General features: G+C 44.3%; 1 protein-coding gene and 1 long non-coding RNA gene across 6 annotated transcripts; one reads left to right on the top strand and one right to left on the bottom strand.

The window, feature by feature from the left end:
* Positions 1-443: 443 nt before the first annotated feature.
* On the bottom strand, positions 444-15,234 carry ETV3 (ETS variant transcription factor 3). 5 transcript variants are annotated; one of them, XM_024116051.3, is made up of 5 exons: positions 15,150-15,231; positions 13,149-13,204; positions 12,319-12,556; positions 10,964-11,079; positions 444-5,260 (listed from the first exon to the last, which is right to left on the bottom strand). In XM_024116051.3, the coding sequence occupies exons 2-5, from the start codon at positions 13,192-13,194 to the stop codon at positions 4,125-4,127; spliced, it is 1,536 nt and encodes a 511-aa protein (XP_023971819.1). In that variant the 5' UTR covers positions 13,195-13,204; positions 15,150-15,231; the 3' UTR covers positions 444-4,124. The 5 variants fall into 5 exon arrangements, with proteins under 5 accessions (XP_023971819.1, XP_007110374.1, XP_023971817.1 ...); XM_007110312.4 differs by having other exon boundaries at positions 13,149-13,207; positions 15,150-15,229; XM_007110314.4 differs by having other exon boundaries at positions 4,713-4,833; positions 13,149-13,207; positions 15,150-15,229.
* A 277-nt stretch (positions 15,235-15,511) lies between these two features.
* On the top strand, positions 15,512-16,948 carry LOC114486173 (uncharacterized). Its single transcript, XR_003679486.2, has 3 exons — positions 15,512-16,031; positions 16,123-16,199; positions 16,740-16,948. It is a non-coding gene; the product is annotated as an uncharacterized lncRNA (long non-coding RNA).
* The last annotated feature ends 4,395 nt before the right edge of the window (positions 16,949-21,343 follow it).

Genomic DNA, 21,343 nt, shown 5'->3' with positions numbered 1-21,343 from the left:
TGACCCATTAGCAGTCACTCTCCACAGCACCCACTAATCTATGTTGTGTCTGTGGATTTGCCTATTCTGAACATTTCATATAGATTCATACAAAGTGTGGCCTATTGTGTCGGGCTTTGCCATGTACTCTTAATGAATCCTCAAATCAATCTTGAGGTAGAAATTTCCCCACTAACTCGTGTCCCTGGCTTCAGCTGTCCTTTATCTAGCAGCATCTATTGACTCAAGGAAATTGACAACCTCCAAAGCTGTTAAGGGACCTACCCTGTGTTGGCCCCTGCACAACAGGAATAAAAAGTGTGGAGGTGGGTGAGCTAGCATGCACGCGGCACATTCTCTGGCATGACCACCCTGGCATAGTGTATCAACAACAAAACCAACGCTCCGCAAACATTACTTAAAAGTATTTTTTTAAAAATTTTATTTAACTTTAATTTCTGAGGTAAAATACTTTTTTTTCTTTCAACTTCCATAACAAAATACAGAGCTATCAGATACCCCTGGAAAAAATATGTATATTATACATATATTTCTATAACATTACATCATATATATATAATATATATATGCAAAAATTTGAAGACTTTATAGAAAGCGGAACATCTAAAAGGCACTGCACAATGGAGTTAAGATTACTTACATTTTATGTACATATACACACTATTCTGCTTAAGCGGATAACTAGTGAAGTCATCTTTCACATGTGAATTGCCAAAAATCCCTGCATCGCAATTTTATAACTCAAAGAATGCCGAAATATTTCAAAACAAATTAACTGGTAACTTTTTTTCCCCCAAGAAGAAACGAAAAAATGGAACAGTTCTTGAAAGATTGGATCAAAGTTCTTTTTCTTTTAAACAAAATTTAAAGTATGTTCCATTACTGCCTACAAAACAAAAACCACAAACATAATTATGGAATAAATAAAAAACAAGGGACAAAACAGCCAACTGACTCTACCTGCTTGGTGAGAAGTGGTATACTTCAACTATTTTTTTTTTTTTTAATGCTTCTGACAGTTTCTTGGCCCATTGAGGACTAGGGTGCAGTAATTCCCTGTGTTAGTTAGCGAGCTGGGTTTAATGCAGTGCAGCTTGAAAACTGGGGATTGAAGAGACTTAGTGAATTGTTTATATTTCACTCCTAGCCATTCTTAAAAAAAAAAAGAAAAAAAGCTCAGCAAGGCTGGATGCCCTGAAGAGATCTCTACTATTTTCTTCTCCAGAGTCAAAAAAGCAAACAGTTTGCATGAACAGGTTCTTAATACATGTTCAAGATCTGTATCTGCAAAATGTTAAACATTTGGCACAGCAAAAGGTGGAAAAAATGGGGAGGCAAAATACATCTGGTGTTGTCCCCCCTTTTCCACCTGCTGCTGGACAGTGATGAGATGCTTGCGGAAGAGAAAGGCCTGGCTTTGTGCCAGGCTGGTGACAGGTGCTGCCCAGAGTGGGCTCGGGGAAGAAAAACTATCTCCCACCCCTTTGCTCCAGGAAATATCAGTGACCTCCACATCCCCTGGTCCACTTCCCGGGCAAGCCCAAGTCTGGCTCTGTGTAGGACCCTCCCCCCAACCCCAGTGTGCAGTGCAAATCAACCAACAATTTACTGGTGGAATGGCAATCAAAGGACAGTTAAACACCAAACAATTTCTTAAAGCCAAAAACAGTTTTCATGGAGTTGAACATTTTTTGAGTGTGTTTTTTCAAGTGTAAAAGCTGTGACTTTTTATTCAAACAGAAGCAGCATCTAGGAATTAATTCTGGCACTTGGGTTCTAGGGGGTTACAGGTATGCATCACGGATTTTTCTCCCTCTTATTTTAAAGGCCTCATGTTTCTATTCCTGAGTTCATACTGACACCTGCCGGCCCTCCCCTCTAGTGGACAGAGACGGTGGGCAGCCAGCCTCCCTGGTTAGATTGGGCAATGCCAAGCAAGAGATGCCTCTTCCACCTGCCTGGGCTTGCTTTCTGATTCGAGGTAAGTCGAGGTACAGAGAAAGAAACCGACAAAAACACAACCAACCAAAGGCAGCCTGACCAAAGCCTGAGTTGTTAGGGACCATTCTCCTAATCCTTTTCCCAGGGAAAGACAAGTCACTCACGGAATTTGAATCAAACAAGGGGGAGGACAATTGCCAAAAAAGAGCATGATGGACTCAAGTCCTCTAAGCCACCTAACAACTCACTCACCAGCTCGAACCTCTCCTGGGCCCCTCTCTCGCGCACGCACTCCAGTTTAAAATAGACCCCCCCCCCCACCGCCCTCACCATGAAGAGACAACCCTCAAGTGCTTCTTAGAACACTGAGCTCACCGAGGCTGAGATGGAGCCGGGAATCTCTCCAATTTCCAGACAACATCCCTGTGCCCACTCCCTGCCCGTCAGAGATGCAGTTATTTCTTCTCTCTGCTGCTCGTGGCTCTGAGCCATGTTAGGTATTTCTGTATACTACTGTGTACTTACATGTGCGCGCACGCGCGCGCACACACACACACACACACACACACACACACACACACACACACACACACACACACACACACACACACACAGTTGGCTGTGGCTTCTTTCTCTCTGCCCCTAATCCAGGCTCCTTTTGCTTCATGTAAGATCAATACTTTCCCATTCCTTTGAAGTTGCTGGAAGGGAATTTCCCATGAAGAAACAATTCCTGGGGTCTCATGTAGGAGAGTCAATTGATCATGAGAATCAGCACAATCTAGGGGAATGGGTATGGCAAGAACGGCAACGCCACAACAGGACAGACACCCACTGCTTCACTTACACCAGGCCTCTTGGCATCTGTCTGCCTTCTGTGTCTCCTGTCTACCGCTTCTTTCAGCTTCCTAAACATCCACTTGTACCCCCAGCTACCTTCTGTGTTTCCAGGTATCATCTGCCCTTAACTCCCACAATCCTGCCTTTTTGCTACCTAACCCAATACATCAAGTGGGGATGATTAAATACCAGCTTAAAATTTAACCATCTTCCAACACTCCTGGATTATCTGAAAAGTTGTCTATGCCCTTTTACAGGTTTACGTTGACAGACCCGTATCATGTTGAAGTATGTTCATTGTTAAGGCTTTGACTTAAGAAAACGATAAGAGAACCAGACACTGCAGAAAGACATCTTCAACTCTGTCACGTCTCTCAGTCAACTCGCTCAGTCACACGTTGGTTTGGCTCCCCAAACCCACGATGAAAAAGAAAAAAAAAAAAAAAAAAAGAGCATTTTTGTGTTTTTGTTTTTAAAGGCATTGGGTTACTTCCTCCTGCCCTCTTCTTTCTTCCCTGAACAAGAGTTTATAACTCCTCATGGCTTCTTAATAGGTGAAGTAGGTGAAATATCCAAGAAATTCACAGCAGGGCTTCCTGTCTCAACAACTGTAGCTGAAGGCTCAGCGCCTGTGCCTTGCCAGCCCCGCTCTAACTGGCAGTACATTTCACGTTTCCTGAAAACATTTTATAAAAAGAAAGAAAGAAAAAAAAAAAAAAAAAAAAAAAAAAAAAAAAAAAAAAAAAAAGAAGCCAAACAACAACAACAAAGGGAAAAAGAAAAAGAGCAACACCTGAACATCCTCCTGCCCCCATAAGACTGAGATTATCTTATTCCTCCCCTGAAATAATTATAAAGAAACATTTCAGGCAAAATACTTAGTATTAATGGTCTCTCACTGCTCAACCTCCCAACCACGCCCCTTTCCCTTTTATGTGTATGTCTCAAAGCAAAATAAATTCATTAATGGCTTTCCATATATAAATACAATAGAAAAGAAACAAGTCTGGAACCTGAACTATCATGGGACCAAACAGTATCTTGGCCCTCTGGGAGTTTGTCAGAAAGTGTAAGCCTCAACAGGAAACAGAGGCTCGCTCTTCTTTCAGTCCAATACCCTTCCCATGTCCTACTCACCAGGAAAAAAAGTGTGTTCACATCCCATCTAATTTACAACAGAAGATACCCCCATCCTATCCCCCAAACATAAAAATACAAGTCTATGCCCCTAGAAGGATCAAACCAGCCTAATTCCCTCCCCACCCCCCACCCTGAAATCTTGCTACATAAATACATGTATGTGTTTGATTATAGTATAAACAGCTCCCAATCAACTTCCAGTTCTAAGCGTCAGCAGCAGCCGTTGCCAAGCCCCGGGGTCCTGACCCATTCCAGAGGAACTTGCCATTCTTACTCAGCTCCCGGGCTTCAGGGTCATCATTCCAGCGCCGCTTCAACCGAAGCTTGGGGGGCATCAGGGCATCTTCTTTCTTCTCAGGTGCACCGGGCTCTTTGCCAGGCCTGTCCTCACTGTCTTCAGTCACCTCTAGGGGTTCTTCACTTGGGGTGCTAATGGGTACAGAGGGCCAGACAGGCGGTGCAGCCGGGCGGGCAAAGATGGTACCTTTTTCCTCTTCTGTGGTCCTGCTTGGCACACTGCCCTCTTCTTGAGAGCGCTCCTCCTTTTCTCGTGCCAACTGCCTGAGACTCTCAGCATCCTTCTCAGAGGCTGGTTCCACCTTAATTCTCGGGGGGACAGGAGCCAGCGTGGGAACAGTGACAGGCGCCGCCTCCTCGCTGCTCTCCACCCTCTCCCGGTTCTTCCGCCCGACAGGTGGGGGCTGCAGCTTGATGGAAAACTGGGTTGACTCCTCAGGATGCATCTGGCACTGCAGCGGTGGAACCATGAGCCCCGGGTAACGAGGAAATGTCCGCGGACTCAGATGGTAGTTGAACACAGAACAAGCTTGAGAATGAAGGTAGTGTTTCATTTCCTCAGGGTTGAAGGAGAAGCAACTGCTGCTGGTGAAGGGGCTCAGGCCTGGCGACGGGCTATAGGAGAAGATGGTGGGAGTCAGGGAGAGGGCTGGTGAAATGGGGACATTCAGGACGCCTCCACGGCCGGGGATGGGAGAGATAGCGAAGGGACTATGGGGGTCAGGGTACATCCCTGGCCTAGAGAACAGGGGAAGCATGATGTCAGGCTTGCGCTTCTGATGGCCAATCCCTCCGCCGACGGCATTCCGGGAGGACATGAGATCCACACCCCGGCGCCAGTCGGCGGCTGAGCCATCCTCCAGCTCCGAAAGCTCCACCTTTCTATCAGTGCCAGCGCTTGACTCCTGGCCAGAAGCAGTTAGGGAGCTAGCAGAGAACCGCCCCGGCTGCACATCACTAGTTGGAGAATGGGTGTCCAGAGGTGGGAAATGGAAGCGGGAAGAGGCTGTTGGCACTGGTGGCGCACTCTGGGGAACCACACCTGTGAGGGAGGAAAAGACAAGAGGCCACTTTGGAGGTCTGGTCATTCGTTATCAGCAATTTTACTTATGCTAAACAAGTACAAGACGTTGAAGAGCAACAGAAAATAAACATTCCAGCTGGACTGAATCCCTCAGCTGCCTGTCTCCTCAGCTTCCTATACTCAATTTAGTTGCCACCTTTCTCTAGAGTCTTACTCACTGTCTTCACAGAACTCATTACTATCTAAAATATCATTTACTTGTTTATCTGTATTCTAAAACATAAATCCCAGGAAGGCAGGGACTTCCTATCATTTGCAAGATTTCCAGCAGTTCAGGGCTTAATAATTAGTAGGTGCTTAATAACTACCAGCTGAATGAATGAATGGGTATTACAGCCTTCTCCCCTGCAACTCTAAATACTATATATATATCACCTGCTTTACCTCTCAGCTTTGCAAATCATCTTTTCTTATTTTCATAATTTTGGCCATATCTATAAAGTAAGCAAACAAACCAAAACCAATGAACAAAACTGGGAACGATATGTATGTAAACAATGCATTAAAAGCCTGAAGACCCTGCACCTCACATATATGAACACGAACAAGACCACATTTTAAGAACAAAAACAGATCACAAAAAGAGGCTATGTTTGTTAAGGTAGGTTCTCATGGTGTACCTTTTATCATTTCTGATATACAATCACTACTTCGCAGAGATTCAAAAATTTTTAAATCTCTCCAATCTATTTTCTATTATACATATTCTGTATAATGATCTCCACCCCCATCCTGGTTTCAAGCACTGAGGATGCTGGGAGAAAGTCTTCTCCCAAATTCACAGACTAAAAACTGAAGCTCTAGGCAGAAACCAACACTGTGCTACACATGTCAACTTCAGAGCCTCACAAGTTCCCAACTCCCCCCAAAAGGTCCTTCTGACAATCAGAGCATAAGGGAGGTATGAGGCCTCAGGGACCCTTTGGGCGCCTGGGAGGAATCAGTGGCTTCTATCACTGATGATGTTAGGAGGGCTATTTTTACTCTGAGGGAAGGATAAAGGAGAAGAAAAAATAAGAAAAACCCAAATAAGTGAAAGTGCGGTGATCCAGGAGAAGAAACAAAAAAGGTGCACGAGATACGATGTGGGTAGGAATTGCTTGCAGTCTTCTATTCTTGTTATAATTGAGTCATCCTCAGATAGGATTCTGGAGTCGGTAGGTATGTGCAAGACTGTAGCTTTCTTGGCACATGTGTCTGAGTAACACTGTGCCAGAGCAGCATTTCAAAATGATGTTCCACAGAAAACTGGTCTGCAGGTCTTTTTTTTCTAAAACCACTGATTTAATTGCACAATTAGGAAAAACAGATGGATGACCTTGAATGTAATTTGAGTAGAGTCAAGAGGGTCTCCAAAGTATCACTTCTACTAGCTTATTACAATGGCTAAAATTCTATTCTTTTTTGATTCTCCTGGATCTTTATTTTGTATTAAGAGCACATCTATTCAAAAGCAAAAAAACACTTCTATGTGTTCTGAAGGACTGAATAAGTATAATGTGGGGTGGGGAAGGGAGGTGGTAGAGAAGGTCTTGTCTCCTAAACAATTTAGTTTTTCGCTTTGTTTTTCCTAAACTGGAGGATATCTCAGTCCCTACACAGGCTAAGGTACACTGTAAATCTGCAAAAAGGAGACAGAATACATAGCATTTTCCAAATGCATTTAGAGGGAGTGAAGGAAGGCAATTTGGAGGTGGCATTCTGGATCCCTCACCTCTGATTAACTGCAGCAGCCCTATTTTTATATGTTGTATCAGTATGTTGAGATAATAAATCTAAGATTTTTGTCTGAAAACTAAGTTTGCTGCTTAAAGAAGTATGAATAACACTGCTTTGAAGAAGACAACCTTGGTGGAGCCACTATGAAATCGGAGTAGTAGGGCTGGAAAATGTGGGTTTGAATCTTAGCTCCAGCACCTTCTACCTTGTAGCCTGGTACAAGTAACCAACTGGTTTTTGAACCCCTTTAGCAAAATGGGAATAATAAGGCCCTTGTCTAAGTTCAAACCCCGGCCCTACCAGTTAATAGCTGTGTTACTCTAGGTAACTTACTTACTTTTCCGTGCCTCAGTTTCATTACCTGTAAAATGGATAATAACAGGACTAATCCTCATGCTATGAAAACTACAAGAGTTAATATTTGTAGAGTCCTTAAACTGGTACCAGCGCATAGCAAACTGCATGTCTTTGTTAAAACAAATAATTTTTTATTAGACAATAATCATGATTAAAAAAGCAAAACTTTAAAAGGCATATATCATTTAAATATGGACCATATATTAGATAATAGTATTAGAGCATGTTAAAACTTCCTGGGTATGGTAATGTTATTGTGAGTAGAAGGAGAATGTCCTTGTATTTGGGAGATGCATACTGAAGTACACAGGGATGAAGTGTCACATCTGCAACTTAATCTCAGAAGATTTAAAAAGTATATCGAAATATAAAGCAAATGTTTATCTATTGATTAGTGAATCTAGATGGAGGATATATGGGTGTTCAATGTTCAATTTTTTCCTCAATCTTTCTGTAGCTTTAAAGTTTTCTAAAACAAAGATTTAAAAAACTGGGGTGGAGTGAAGTGAGGTCTCAAGTCCATCCCTGAACTGGTCTGCCCTCCCCCCACACCCTGACAGGTAGCATTTTTACTAGTATTTTCTGTATCTTTCCAAGGTTTCCTATGTAAGTACATTAAAAAAATACATTTTAATGTAAATATTAAAAATATATTTAAACATTAAATATTAAAAAAATTTAAATGTATTGCTTCTATTTTAAAAAACACACAGTTCAAAATAGCCCAACTGGGGCTTCCCTGGTGGCGCAGTGGTTGAGAATTCGCCTGCCGATGCAGGGAACAGGGGTTCGTGCCCCGGTCCGGGAGGATCCCACGTGCCGCGGAGCGGCTGGGCCCGTGAGCCATGGCCGCTGAGCCTGTGCGTCCAGAGCCTGTGCTCCACAATACCAACCAGACAATATCTCTCCAGCCTCCAGGATCTAAATCCACATAGCTCTGCTTCTTAGAGCGTTTATCACATTCCACATTGTATTCCGAATTGTGTTAAACCTCATGTATCTTATCTCTCCTGCTAAATTTTAAGTTCCTTGAGGGAAAGAACTCCCCCATAATCTTTTTCTTTGTCTTTAGGGCTTAACACATTATCTGTTGAACAAATGAATGAATCCCAATCCAGAGAAGGAATGTATGATCTATTTCAATAGCTCAATCTCTCAAGAATTGTTTCCTGAGAAAGTGTCCAACAGATAACTGTATTCAAGCCACTCTGATCAATCTTTGACTTTGCTGTCATCCTTAATTTTATCATTTGTAAAATGAGGGTACTGAGATGTATAATTTGGCTAGGAGGGTTGCATGAGTTAATTCACAAAAACACTAGGCAAAAGTACCTCCATTAAGTAGATGTTCAATAAATGTTACATTCCTTTGTCATCATAAAAGTTAACCTGAAACATCTGGTCTATCTGGGTAAAAGTTCTCTATGAACTAATGACTCTAGTTCTTTGGGGTTATCTGCAACCAGGATGTAAAAACCAAGTAGTATCCCTAAAAGTTTTGCTTTCCCCATGACTTTTTTTTGTGTGCGTGGTACGCGGGCCTCTCACTGCTGTGGCCTCTCCCGTTGTGGAGCACAGGCTCCGGACGCACAGGCTCAGCGGCCATGGCTCACGGGCCACATGCTCCGCAGCATGTGGGATCTTCCCGGACCGGGCCGCGAAACCATGTCCCCTGCATCGGCAGGCGGACTTGCAACCACTGCGCCACCAGGGAAGCCCTCCCCATGACTTTTTGATTAGGATCTTGAGCTTAGTTAAGGATCAATGTTGGTTCAACCACCTTCAGGAACAATAGGTGGTGCTAGGCCACTACTGTTAGGTTTCTAGACCAGAGTCTTCATATAGTGAGGGTCCAGATTTCCTTTCCCTGGAAAAGCATATTACTCCCAAGGGCTGACGAATGGCCCCATTCCAGGTTGTCTAAGTGGCTGGACTTGTGGGTTTTCAATAGAAAAAAAATGGGTCAAAGACAGAATAACAAGACTCACACACTCTGGTATATCCAGCTAGAGTCAAAATTCCTCTAGGTACACAGGAGGGGGGTAAGGGTGAAAAATAGAGGAAACAAGATTCCAGTGGTTAGAACAGGTTTGATTTCCTAACGCCTCTCCCTCAGGCACAAGGAAAGAAAACAGGTTGTAATTAGAGAGATGCATTCCAATACCACTTTTTTTAAAAAAATGCATGCCCCAGGGACAGAAGGGAGTGGTTACAGGAGAGATGGAACTGTAATGATAGCAGCATCAAGCTAAAACTGCCCTAACTTGTTGTGTGTAGTAATTACATATCTGCCACGGATCTCAGCATTATATTCTCTCAGCCACACCCCTGCTCTAATTTTTCAGGTTTCTTCCAACTTTTCTCTGAGAAGTTGTAATACTACAGAATCACAATCAGGTTTCTTTGCTTTGTACAATGCCACAAAGACAGAGTATTAATGGACTGCTCAGAAACTAGTTAAATACAATCTATTTTCTTAGGCAGGGGTCTGATTTGCATCTTAAAACAAACTAACAAACAAACATCCTTATCAGAGACTGCCTTCTGCATCCCTGAGAGGCAGACCCAAAACCTCTGTGAGAAGCTGTAATGGAAACCTGTCCTGTGGAGAGCCTAGAGGGGAAGCCTTGCAGCACTTCAGAGGAGAGAAGGTCAAGTAACCCCAGAGTCCTGTTCTCTGAGGCGTTGCTGGTGCAGATCAAAGACACTGCTTTTCACTGCAAACATATGAACCTCCTTTCTGTGATCAGGGATGCTGTGGTTTTGATGATATTCACTTGATAAGGGTGAGCTTGGTTGTTTCATAGAAAATCGGAAGTGTTTGTAGAAACGAGTTCTTGTCTATGAAAGAGCCACTGGGTAGGGTGTTAAAACTCTGAGTCCTGAACTTAAAGATCAACACAAACCTATGGAACACCATTCCTAAAGAGGACAATGCAATAATATCTAGGAGATGACAAATAATATGCAGAAAAAGGAACCAAATAAACCAAATCTATCTTGATGCTGCAGAGTCTCACTTCCTGTGAGATGAATGGGAAAACTTGAGCAAGAACGCAGAGGAAATCAGGGGATCATATTACTTTGGTGTTTCTAAATACCCCTTAAACGTGACAAATCCTGGGTTTTTTGTTGTCTTTTTTACACCGAAGGTCTCTTTATTTCTGATCATTTCTACAACTGTCCATTCAAGGATAACTCAAACGTGTGTCTCAAACTGAATCCTCCTCCAGAAATTTAGGTTCATACTTGACTCCATAAACACATGTCCCTAAAAGACCCATCAACTCCCTAGATCAACATACCCTTCTGGAATCCTGCACCCCTGCTGGGATCACCTTTCATTTTCCCAGTCACACTGAGCAGATAACAGAAACCATGGGTGTGTTTTCCCTTCATAATGTACCTAAGTCCTAGATTTCTGTTTCCGAGGGTCCAGAAGAAAGCTTTTGAGAGAAGCGACCAACTAGGCAGGGTATTACAGCATTATACACTGGGACTTATGTGATCACACATTAGACCTGGGTTTTTAAAATTCTTTTTCAACTCAAAATTTATTCCCCACCAAGAGAGTTTGCATCTTACCACTTGACCGTATGTTGATGAATGGGTAGTTGGGCATCACCAGCTTGTTGAAGTTAAATTTATAAGTAAACCTTTTCCCTTTTGTTTTATGAAGGATCCTCTTGTTGTAATAGTATCTGTAAAAACAGGAATGCACGTCAATTTATCTTCTAGCTACTGACAGTTTTTGATATACTTAGGTAACCACTAAGATCAACAATTCTTGCTGAGTATTACTTGCAAACATCACTATCATTCTTTTGCAGCCTTGCCCTTAGCTTAGAGCTGGGAGACCTAAGACAGTACTTTTCCCATTCAATTTTCAACTAAATTCTAGTCCTTTACAAAGATAATCTCACTTTGAGATCCTGAACACCTAACCTAGCCCCAACCACCTTTCTTCTCTATCTCTCTATGGTTTCAATTCTTTAGTCCATTTCCTTCCTGTTCCACTGTATGTCACTGCCTTGTTTCTCCTTCTGCCTTGCCCAGGTGGGGGCAGACAAATCTCTTGGGAGACCTGACGTGGTTAGTCTGGAGGCCTAAGCTCAAGGCATAGACAAAGGAATGTAGAACTGTTTTATGGTGGCAGGTCAAACAATGGTACACCCTGATCTGGAAAACAGCCCTCAGCTTGGCCTACTTCACTTTCAAAAGGAAGTGAGAGGCTCCAGCGACGCTGCTGCCCAGATTTTACATTCAGGGTCACTAACAGTGAAGGAAGGGAAGGGGATTTCAATGTACCTAGAACCTTGAGGCTTGAATCTATTCAGTGGCACAGGTTATAAACTGGCCCCTGGAGGGCTAAAGGGTTATGAAACGCAAAGACTGACAAGGGGAAAAGAAAACCTGCGAAAACTTACAGTGACCAATCTTTAGACATGCCGGAGCAACCTATGAACTGACAACTCACTGAGCTCACTGATTGGTTCCTGAATAGCTAGGGCACTACCATGCAGTGAGTGCTCTCTTGTGTGCTTCCTTCACTCTTTTTCTAGTTTCTTCCAGGAGAGCCTAAAAAAGAGAAATTCTAAGAGATTTCTAACAGGGAAGTGTAAACTAATCTTTTGGATTATAAATGAGCTCCAATCCAGGTTTCACCACACATTCTCGCCCACTACAGAGCAGAACTGGCTGTCAGGATCCAGTGCCAGCCACGTTGGAATTCCCTCCTACATATAACCAAAGATATGCCTTTTCTCCTTCTGTGCCTGTGCTACCCAGATTCAACAGCTCCCACTCCCACTTTAAAGCTACACCTTATTCACTAGTGTAGTCTCTTATCATCTGATACCTTTTTTATCTAACATTCACCAAACTACTTAAGTCTTCTTCCAATCTGTTAACGCAATGGATTTGGGAATCCTTTCCCTTACCTCAGGGCCCGGCTCAGCTTGTCATAATTCATCTGTGGTTTGCACTTCCTGCGGCCCCAGAGGCGGGCCACCTCATCTGGATCCTTGATGACAAACTCCCCGTACTCTCCCTGCTGCCAGGCGATGACATGGCGGAACTCCTCCTTCTGTAGCAGCTCCAGGATGAAGTGCCACAGCTGGATCTGCCGGGAGCCCGGGGACGACTCTGTTTTATAGGCCCAATCAGGAAACTGATACCCTTTAATATGAAAAGGGCAAGATCAAGGTAGTCAGGAGCTAGGAACATACATACCTGTATCCCCAACCTCACATTCCAATGCTCAGAATCTCTAGAGTGCTCTGCAAACATGCCACAAACACCCTTTCGGTCAGCTGGGGCTAACCACAATAGCTGAGAGGAAAGCAGAGAGAAGTTACCTTTCCTTGTGGCAATCATTAAATCTGATAAGAGCTGGGCAGCAGCACCCAGGTGTCTAATCTCTTACCCTTTCAGATCTTACTAAATCTCATGCCTACTTCCTGTAAGGACATGAAAGTTCCAAAGGGAAGGAACAGGAAAGATAATATTTTAGGAAAATACAACCTTACCCTCAAGCTTGGAATTGTGTCTCTAACAGGAAAGAGACTCTAAAGCTTGAGATAAGGGTGTGGTGACCAGACATGTTAACATTCATCCATAGGAAACAAGCCTACAACTGTCCTAGCAGTATCTACCCCGTCAAGAGGCTGTCAGCCATGGTCTGGCATTTGTGAACCAAGCCCAAGTGGAGAGAAAAGGAACCACTGAGGGATATTCCAGGTATGTCAGAAGATGATTAACTTCTGCTCACCTCCACCTCCTTCTGGCTTTTCCACGATGCTACAGCCTGCTTTCATTTTCACCCTCCTGCTGAGAGATACAAGCCACATCAATTACTTTAAGGTGTTATTTATTATCCTCTCAATGTTTTCTGGCACAGCCTTTCCCCAAACTTCTTTTTCCCTGTCTTTCCCTCCTTATGTAACCCTCTTTCTTCCAAACATGTCACCTCCAAACTGTTAATCCCCAAGTCATCAAATGATGGTCCTCAAGTCATCAGCTTCAAAGGCCATAATTATCTCCCACCTGACTTTAAGCCACAAATTGTAAACACTGTTTTTAATATTTGCTTTCTTCCTCCGGACCAGTCCTTCAAATGTAAAAAAGAAATGGTATGGTGAAATGAGTCCAAAAAAGGGGCCAAAACAAGTCAGTTTGTCTTCTATTACTAGACAGGCCCAGATGCCAAGATACACAAGCCTGAGTTCACCCAGATGTACCAGTTTAAAGAAGAGTTAAAAAAAAAAAAAATCCAAAGCCATCTGATTGCCACTCAGGAATGAACATCTGATTTTGATTTACTTTCCTGAATTATGTGAGATGGGAGAAGGAAAACTTCTCCCAGTCAGAAACTGCCCCTTCCTCCTTGAAACAACACCCTGGGATACATTAAGTAAACACACCATATGTACAGTTACTCTATACAAAAACACACACACACTCCCCCAATTTTTCTTTGAGAAAAAATTTTACATTTTCTCCCTTTAACAGGAAGGAAAAAAAAGCAAGAATTTCTGGGAACCTTCTGTTCAACAAGTGGAGGGAGTCTGGCTGTGATTTGAATTCATTCCACCCAGATTTACAGTTCCCTAATAAATTTCCTGTTCCTAGCAGCAAGCAGCCTTTATCAGTCAATCCTTTAACAAAAAGGAGGGAAGGGTAAAACTGCCAGAGGGATATGCGGGCAGAAGGCAGATCTACCCTCACCCAGGCAGTTCCCCAGGGTGAATGACAAGCCCTCAGTACCAACATTAGCAGGAGTCTGGAGGGAATGTAGGTGCCTTAGTGACCCTAGGGTGGGGTGGGTACAAATTCCTAATCTTGAAATTTCATCTAACCTAGGATTCCTCTAGATCCTTTGAATCTTTTTTCTCACCATACACATTAAGAAGACCAGCAAGTTTCGGGCTATGAAACTACCAGGGAATGAGGATGAGATACATACCCCAAAGGAAGGAAAAAACAAACATAAACACTGAGTTACACACACAAGATACACAATAACAAGGCCCCAGAGCTGAGGTAGGAGTTTCCTCTCCCGGCTGCTTCCATCTCCGTGACAATGAAAGAGGAAAAACACTAATTTCCCCACGGCTCCAGGAAGCTGCCCTGGACGCTAACAACTAGATTGCTCTGTCGGATCGCGGGGTCTTTATTCTGCCACCGGAATGCCTTCACCCACTGCGACTCTGGGATCCAAACCCCGCTGCAACAATGACTTGTCCAGGAAGCTCTCTCCTGACATCCCAACTCCCCGATTTTACCCATAAAGGCCTCCCTCCCAGGGGCCCGGAGGCGCCTCTCCATGCCTTAGGCAAATTCATTCCGAGGACACTGTCCAAGTAGGATCACTCATCTCAACTCTGCTGCAAAGCCCGGCAGGCCCCTCGCCCTCCCTCGGACCGCGACCATTCCCCAAAGAGTGAGGCTTGCAGAGTCCGGTGCCGCGGATCCCCCGCTGCAGCTCCCGGTCCCGACTTCCGCAGCCCCGGGAGCCTCCTTTCTACCTGCCTCCCGGCCGGGCCTCCCTCACCCCGTGGCCTCGAAGCTCCGTGGAGCCACCGCACGAACACTGCCTGGATCCCCGTCGCCCCTCAGCCGCGGGGCCCCCTCCCTCCCCCGCCCCCGGCACTGGGGGAGGCCCGGCTGGGTTGGTACGTGGCTCGCCGGGCGGCCCCGACCGCAGGGACGCCGTCCACGCCGAAGCCGGGGGTTCTGCCCGGAGGAACCTGGCGGCGAGGCCGGGACTCACCTCTCCCCCGCACGGTCCGTCTTCGGTCCGGTCTCCTCCGCGGCGTCTCCGGCTCCTCCTCATCCACCCCAGCAGGAAGTGACCTCCTCGGCTGCTTTCGTCACTTCCATCCTCAGCGGAGAGGGCGGGGGAGGAGGCGGCGCCCTCCTGCCGGTCTCGCAGCCGCGGCGCGCCGCACCCAGCCGCGTCTCCCTTTCCTTTCTCCTTTCCGCAGACGCCGACTTCCGCCCGCACCCAGCCCTCTCCGCGCGCTCCTCCCGCCGCGCTGCCCGCGCAGCCACCCCGGCGCGGCGCTTGCGTCACGTTGCGGGGGCACGTTAGGCACGCTCGCGGCGGGCGGCAGGGCGGGATTCGGCGGGACTCGCAGGGGGAAGCGGCCCTAGAGGCCAGCGGGGCCGCCGGGGGCTCTCCCCCCGGCCTGGTATGGGCCAGGCGCTGACCCGGGGGTCACGCCTGTCGGGGGAGGGGACCTCGCAGACCCTACGGGAACGGTCCCGGCGCCGGCATAAAGCTTCCCCCAGACCGCTGAGAGGGGGTCCCCCGTTTCTCCTTAAAAGGGTCCTGCGACCTCCCAGAGAGGAGCGCCTTCACAATGGGAAGAGATACCCGCAGACCTCAGAGGTCGTTCTCTGCCATCTAAGAAAAGAGTCTTTTCAGATACTTACAAAAGAATCCGCGAGGCTTTCTGTGAAGCGCCTTGCTTAGGCATTACACCCTCCACCCCGCTACGTTAGGGGAGTGTGACGTTTCCTCGCTGACCCCCAACCCCCTGCATTTCGTCTTCATTTGTCCACATCTAAGCAGCTTGCAAGTTTTCTCCCTAAGTCATTCAACTACATCTCTCCTCTTTGTCTTCCGTCTTTTGTTTCTGCTCAAGCAGTTGTAAGCATCTTATCCAAAGCATTTTTTGTTCTTCCTTTAAGGTTCAGTAATGGTAAAGGATCTCAAACATCTACTTTATCTCCATCCCCAGCCCCATGTGTCTGAATGATGTCCAGGCCTGGTTTCACTCCAAAAGGAGAAAAAAGGGAGGAGCGGGAATCAGTAAAGGTGAAGTAAATTAAAATGAACAATAAGAGTGTGCCAGAAGTGAAATGGAGTTGAAGGACAATTTGGGATAAAGGAGTAAACTTCTTTTTGTACCGCTGTTGTAACAATACCTTTATATCCTGAATGCCAGGAAGAACATGAAATATCACCATTAGTTGTTAGAAAAGTTGGCTTCCAGTTTTGGGTTTGCTACTAGCCATTCTCCAGTTACTGTAAATTAACTAGTAAGTTGGTCCCCTCTGGGCCTAAAGTTGCCTTTCCTGTTTAAAAAGAAAGGATAATAGCATTGGTGATACAAGGTCTTTTCTAGTGAGAAAATCCTATGTAGATGAATAAAATGAGCAAGATTTAAGTGCTCTCCTAGAGAGGACCGCTGTAATAGGGAAGAATAAATTACTTTAACCTTTGTATTCTATTGCTTTTGCTACAAGTTAATCACTAAAGGGATGTTGCCTATAACCTTAAATTATACATAATTGACCATCTCTGGGAACTCTGCTTCCCATGTACTGAGCATTAAGCTAAAATACCTTTCTTTAGCTCACAGGAAACCTCCTGAGCAGGCCCACCTGGAAACGGCTGCAGGAAGGAAGAAATTAATACATCCTGGAACCAGGACTTTACCCCCTCCCCTTTTAGTATAAAAGAAGCATGACTTCTAACCCAGGGAAGATGGTTCTTTAGGACACTAGTCCACCATCTTCTCCATCTGCTAGCTTTCCAAATAAAGTTGTTTTTCCTTGCCCCAACATCTCATCTCTCGATTTATTGCCCTGTTGTGCTGAGAGCAGTACAGACTTGGGCTCGGTAACACTACCAGTATTTTTAACTATACCGTGAGCTCTTTGAGTGCAGGAACTTTGCACTTCTACAATGTTCTCCTTCACCATGGCACTGCTGCCTTCTTCAGCCACTGCAGACAGGCTTCACAACTTGGAAATTCTTGTTCCTGAAATGTGGAGAGCATGAGCTTTCTGAAAGCACAGGAGTGGAAATGCTCAGATACAGTCTGGGAGTCAAGACAGGTAATCTCTCTTGAATTTCCACTTGCTCAAAACCCTCCTTTGTACCTTCTGCATAGTACCTAGAACAATGCCTTATATGTAAATGTCAGTTGTTTGGTTAAACATTCTTTTTAAAATATTGGAATTTGGGGAGTTCCCTGGTGGCCTAGTGGTTAGGATTCCAGGCTTTCACTGCCAGGGCCTGGGTTCAGTCCCTGTTCAGGGAACTGAGATCCTGCAAGCTGCTCAGTGCAGCCAAAAAAAAAAAAAACAAAAGCAAAATTGGGATTTAGCTAAATGATGTAAATTGTATGCAGGTCCTAGTGCCTTCATTTACTAGCTGTGTGACCTTGGTTAATTTACTTAACCTCTCTGTATGAACATAATACCTATAGTGTCTACTCACGTGGTTGTATTAAATGTGCCAATACACGTAGAGTAGTTAGAATGGCCCATTATAAATATGGCAGAGGAACAAATGTTGGCACAAATAATCATAAGAACCATCATAAAAATCCTCAAGTTCTCATACCACCCATACAAATCTTAGTAATTGTGTTGACTCAGAAACCAGGGTGCTCAGGAATGAAAGCTTCCTCTGAAAGTCTGAAATTGCTAACTGTTGGCTCATGTCTCAAATTGTCATGGTTAAAGCCAGCACTTCACCTCCAAAGACCCTGTGTTCTACAAAGAGCCAGAACCAGAGTATAGGACTCTTTGCTTATTCTTATTCAACCCAGTCTCCTAGTGGTCCTCTGCTGCTGCTTCTCTTGCTAAGTAGAGCCACAAAGGATGACATGAGTAAACAAAATTAACAGAGATAAACAGGTATCTACCTGGCTGGAGTCTGATTTGATATGTAGAGAAATGTTTATATGCCAGCAGAGCTCAACAGAGTTTTTATGTTAAGAATCTAATCACTGGCCTAAAACTCAACAGGTTAATTTGGGTTTATTAAAGCAAACTGGAAATTCTCTAACAATTTGTGGATCTGGATAAATGAGTTTTGCCCTGGGAACCTCTCCTGTGGTGTTAGAATCTGGGGAGATTGAGATGGCTAGCGATTTCCTGCCTCGTGTTTCCAAGGTCCTTGTCTCCTTCACCATGGCACTGCTGCCTTCTTCATCCACTGCAGACAGGCTTCACAACTTGGAAATTCTTGTTCCTGAAATGTGGAGAGTATGAGCTTTCTGAAAGCACAGGAGTGGAAACACTTAGATACAGTCTGGGGGTCAAGACAGGTAATCTCTCTTGAATTTCCACTTGCTCAAAGCCCTCTTTGTCCACTGACTGCCTTCTGCCCCCTTCCTACCCATCTTTATAATTGTTCCATATGCCTAAGGATAAATTTCTGTTTTAAATCTCACACTCTCAGGTCTGCTCCTGCCACAACACAGCTAATCCACTGCTTCTTAAAAAAGAGAAAAAAAAGAACTCTTAAACATTTTTTTCTTTCAAAAAACCCTTTGTGAATTGGTGTGTGTGTGTGTGTGTGTGTGTGTGTGTGTGTGTGTGTGTGTGTGTGTACCTTCCCTGGATCGCTTTTCTTTATTGCTCCCATTTTCATTTATGCACTTACATTCTCCACATCGCAAACTTAGCTAGCCATGTATGTGATATAAATGCTTTCCTCTCTATTCTTGTCATAGATCACTATGGTAGATCTACTGTAATAGATACCATTGTATGTCACGTACATATTTGTTCTTCTTAGTGTGTTTGTCTTAGATTGCAGGCCCTCAGGTTAGAGCTGCAGTCAGTAGGTCCCTACAGTGCCCACAGCAATTCTGTGTCATCATTTGAAATGCCTAATGATGATTATTTCCTTTTCTGCGAATCTGCTTCTGAGACTGGCTTCTCCCCACCTCCCTCATACTCAAGTCTCCCAGTAAAAATCAGGTAACCTCTTTTCCCCAAAGTGTGTCCTCACTAAACTTGGATTCAGAAGACTTGAGTTTCCATCTCAGTTCTGCCCTTTGCTAACAAACTGTTTTCTGACTAGCCTCTGAGTTTTGACCTCCTCATCTGTAAGGATGTCCTTGCTGAGGACAGAGTGTAACAGCGTCTGTGGAGTGCTTGTCCACTATGAAACCCTTTATAAAGGTCAAGGATCTTGATTACTCTTGCTACCACCCCATACCCTACTCTGTTCTTCATATCAAGACCTCAAACTTTACTTATCACCTCACTTCACAAACTTCAAGTGGATTTAATGTTTCAATCTTGGGTAGGAATCTAATGGAAAAAGAATTTTGCCTTGAGAATTAGGCTTCTTGAGTTTCTCATCTAGGCACTATTTTATGAAGGCTACACTGAGGCAATACATTTCAATCACTCTGTGCCTTGGGTTCCCCATTTATAAAATGATCATGATAAGAACTTCCAGAAAGAAAAATACTGTAACATTAAGACTATTTACATTGGGCTTCCCTGGTGGCGCAGTGGTTGAGAATCTGCCTGCCAATGCAGGGGACACGGGTTCGAGCCCTGGTCTGGGAAGATCCTACATGCCGCGGAGCAACTGGGCCCGTGAGCCACAATTACTGAGCCTGAGTGTCTGGAGCCTGTGCTCCACAACGAGAAGCCACGGTAGTGAGAGACCCGCGCACCGCAATGAAGAGTGGCCCCCGCTTGCCACAACTAGAGAAAGCCCTCGCACAGAAATGAAGACCCAACACAGCCATAAATAAATAAACAACTAAATTTTAAAAATCTTTTTAAAAAAAAAAAGACTATTTACATTGATGAGGTCAAAGACTGAAGGGTATATATGAAATCAACTTATTTCCACTCTTTGTAACTCAGTTTCCCCTTCAGTAAAGTGAAGATAAATGATTATAAGAGAATAAACTTTGACTACATATTATTTGCATTTACCACATTGAACTCAAGTAGCTCATAAGATTTTGTGTTTTGGTTTATTTTTCCCATCAACTCAAAGTTGTTGTGAGGCCAGAGGAGTTAATGTCAGTAACATGAGTGGGGATCCCCAGATTAAAGGTTAAGTGAGTCCAAAGCAGAAGTAACTTTGCCCAAAGTCACAGCTCAGCCAGGAGGAGCAGAGAGCCTGACTGTTATTTAGCAGTGATTTAGGGACTCAAGGACTCTCCCCGATTCCACGTCCATCACAGTCCACAAATACCCCTTTCTCTCATTTCCCTTTTTTAGGTCTTGGTTCCCTCATCTCAAATCAGCACTGTGGAGGGGGTAGTGAGAGATCACGAAGGAACAGAACGGGAGAATAGGATTAACATGAGGAAATGACCGCTTAAGCTATTTTGGCTTTTTCTTTTCCTGGCAGCCTAGGAGAAAGTTTCCCCTAACCAAATGTTTGATTGCCAGAATCTTTTTCTTTCTTTCTTTCTTTTTTTTTTTTTTTCTGGGCCACGCCGCATCACCTGGCTTGTGGGGTCCTAGTTCCTGGACCAGGGATTGAAGCCATCCCCAAGACAGTGAAAGTGCAGAGTCTAACCACTGGACCACCAGGGAATTCCTAGAATCTGTCTATTTCTTAGAATCTATTCATTTCTTTCAGAAAGCCTGCTGAAGTTAATTGGAGCAGAGGCCTAGATTTCCTGGTCTTAACTTATCTAGGATGTTTTTTTCCCAAGACCCTTGTGTATTTGTTCTCCGCTTATAAGCCCTGAGCCTTGACCTGTTTGCCACATAAACCTTTTTGCTGTCTTTTGTTTTTATTCACTGTTCATATCTGGCTCTCACTGTATTCTCTTTATGACTGTCCACATCATTTGTCATCTGAAGAGGGCAGAGATTGTGTCTATCTAATGCTCATTATATAATGGCCAATAAAAATGATAATCACTGTAATAGACTTGGGGTTCATAGTCTAACAAACACCAGTAATGGTTGTAGTGAAGAATGGAGCGAGGCCTCAGATCCTATTAATTAACAGGCAATCACCTTAAGAATATTTTTAAAAGCTTTCCTTTAATAATTGTGCACACATTTTTTTGAATGTGTAGAATCTTAGAGATGGAATGAATGTCAGAGGTCATCTATCCCATCCTCTCTCTAAGTGCTACCAGCCTCTCCTTGAACCCTCATGATGATGAGAAGGTCACTGCTTTGCCCAACACCTAGTCAACCTAGATTTTAAAAATATATTGTAAAATACATCAT

The sequence above is a fragment of the Physeter macrocephalus genome, chromosome 4, assembly GCF_002837175.3.
Source record: "Physeter macrocephalus isolate SW-GA chromosome 4, ASM283717v5, whole genome shotgun sequence".
Classification (NCBI taxonomy): domain Eukaryota; kingdom Metazoa; phylum Chordata; class Mammalia; order Artiodactyla; family Physeteridae; genus Physeter; species Physeter macrocephalus.
The sequence above is the reverse complement of the archived record's forward strand: the minus strand, read 5'-3'. Positions and strand labels throughout refer to the sequence as shown.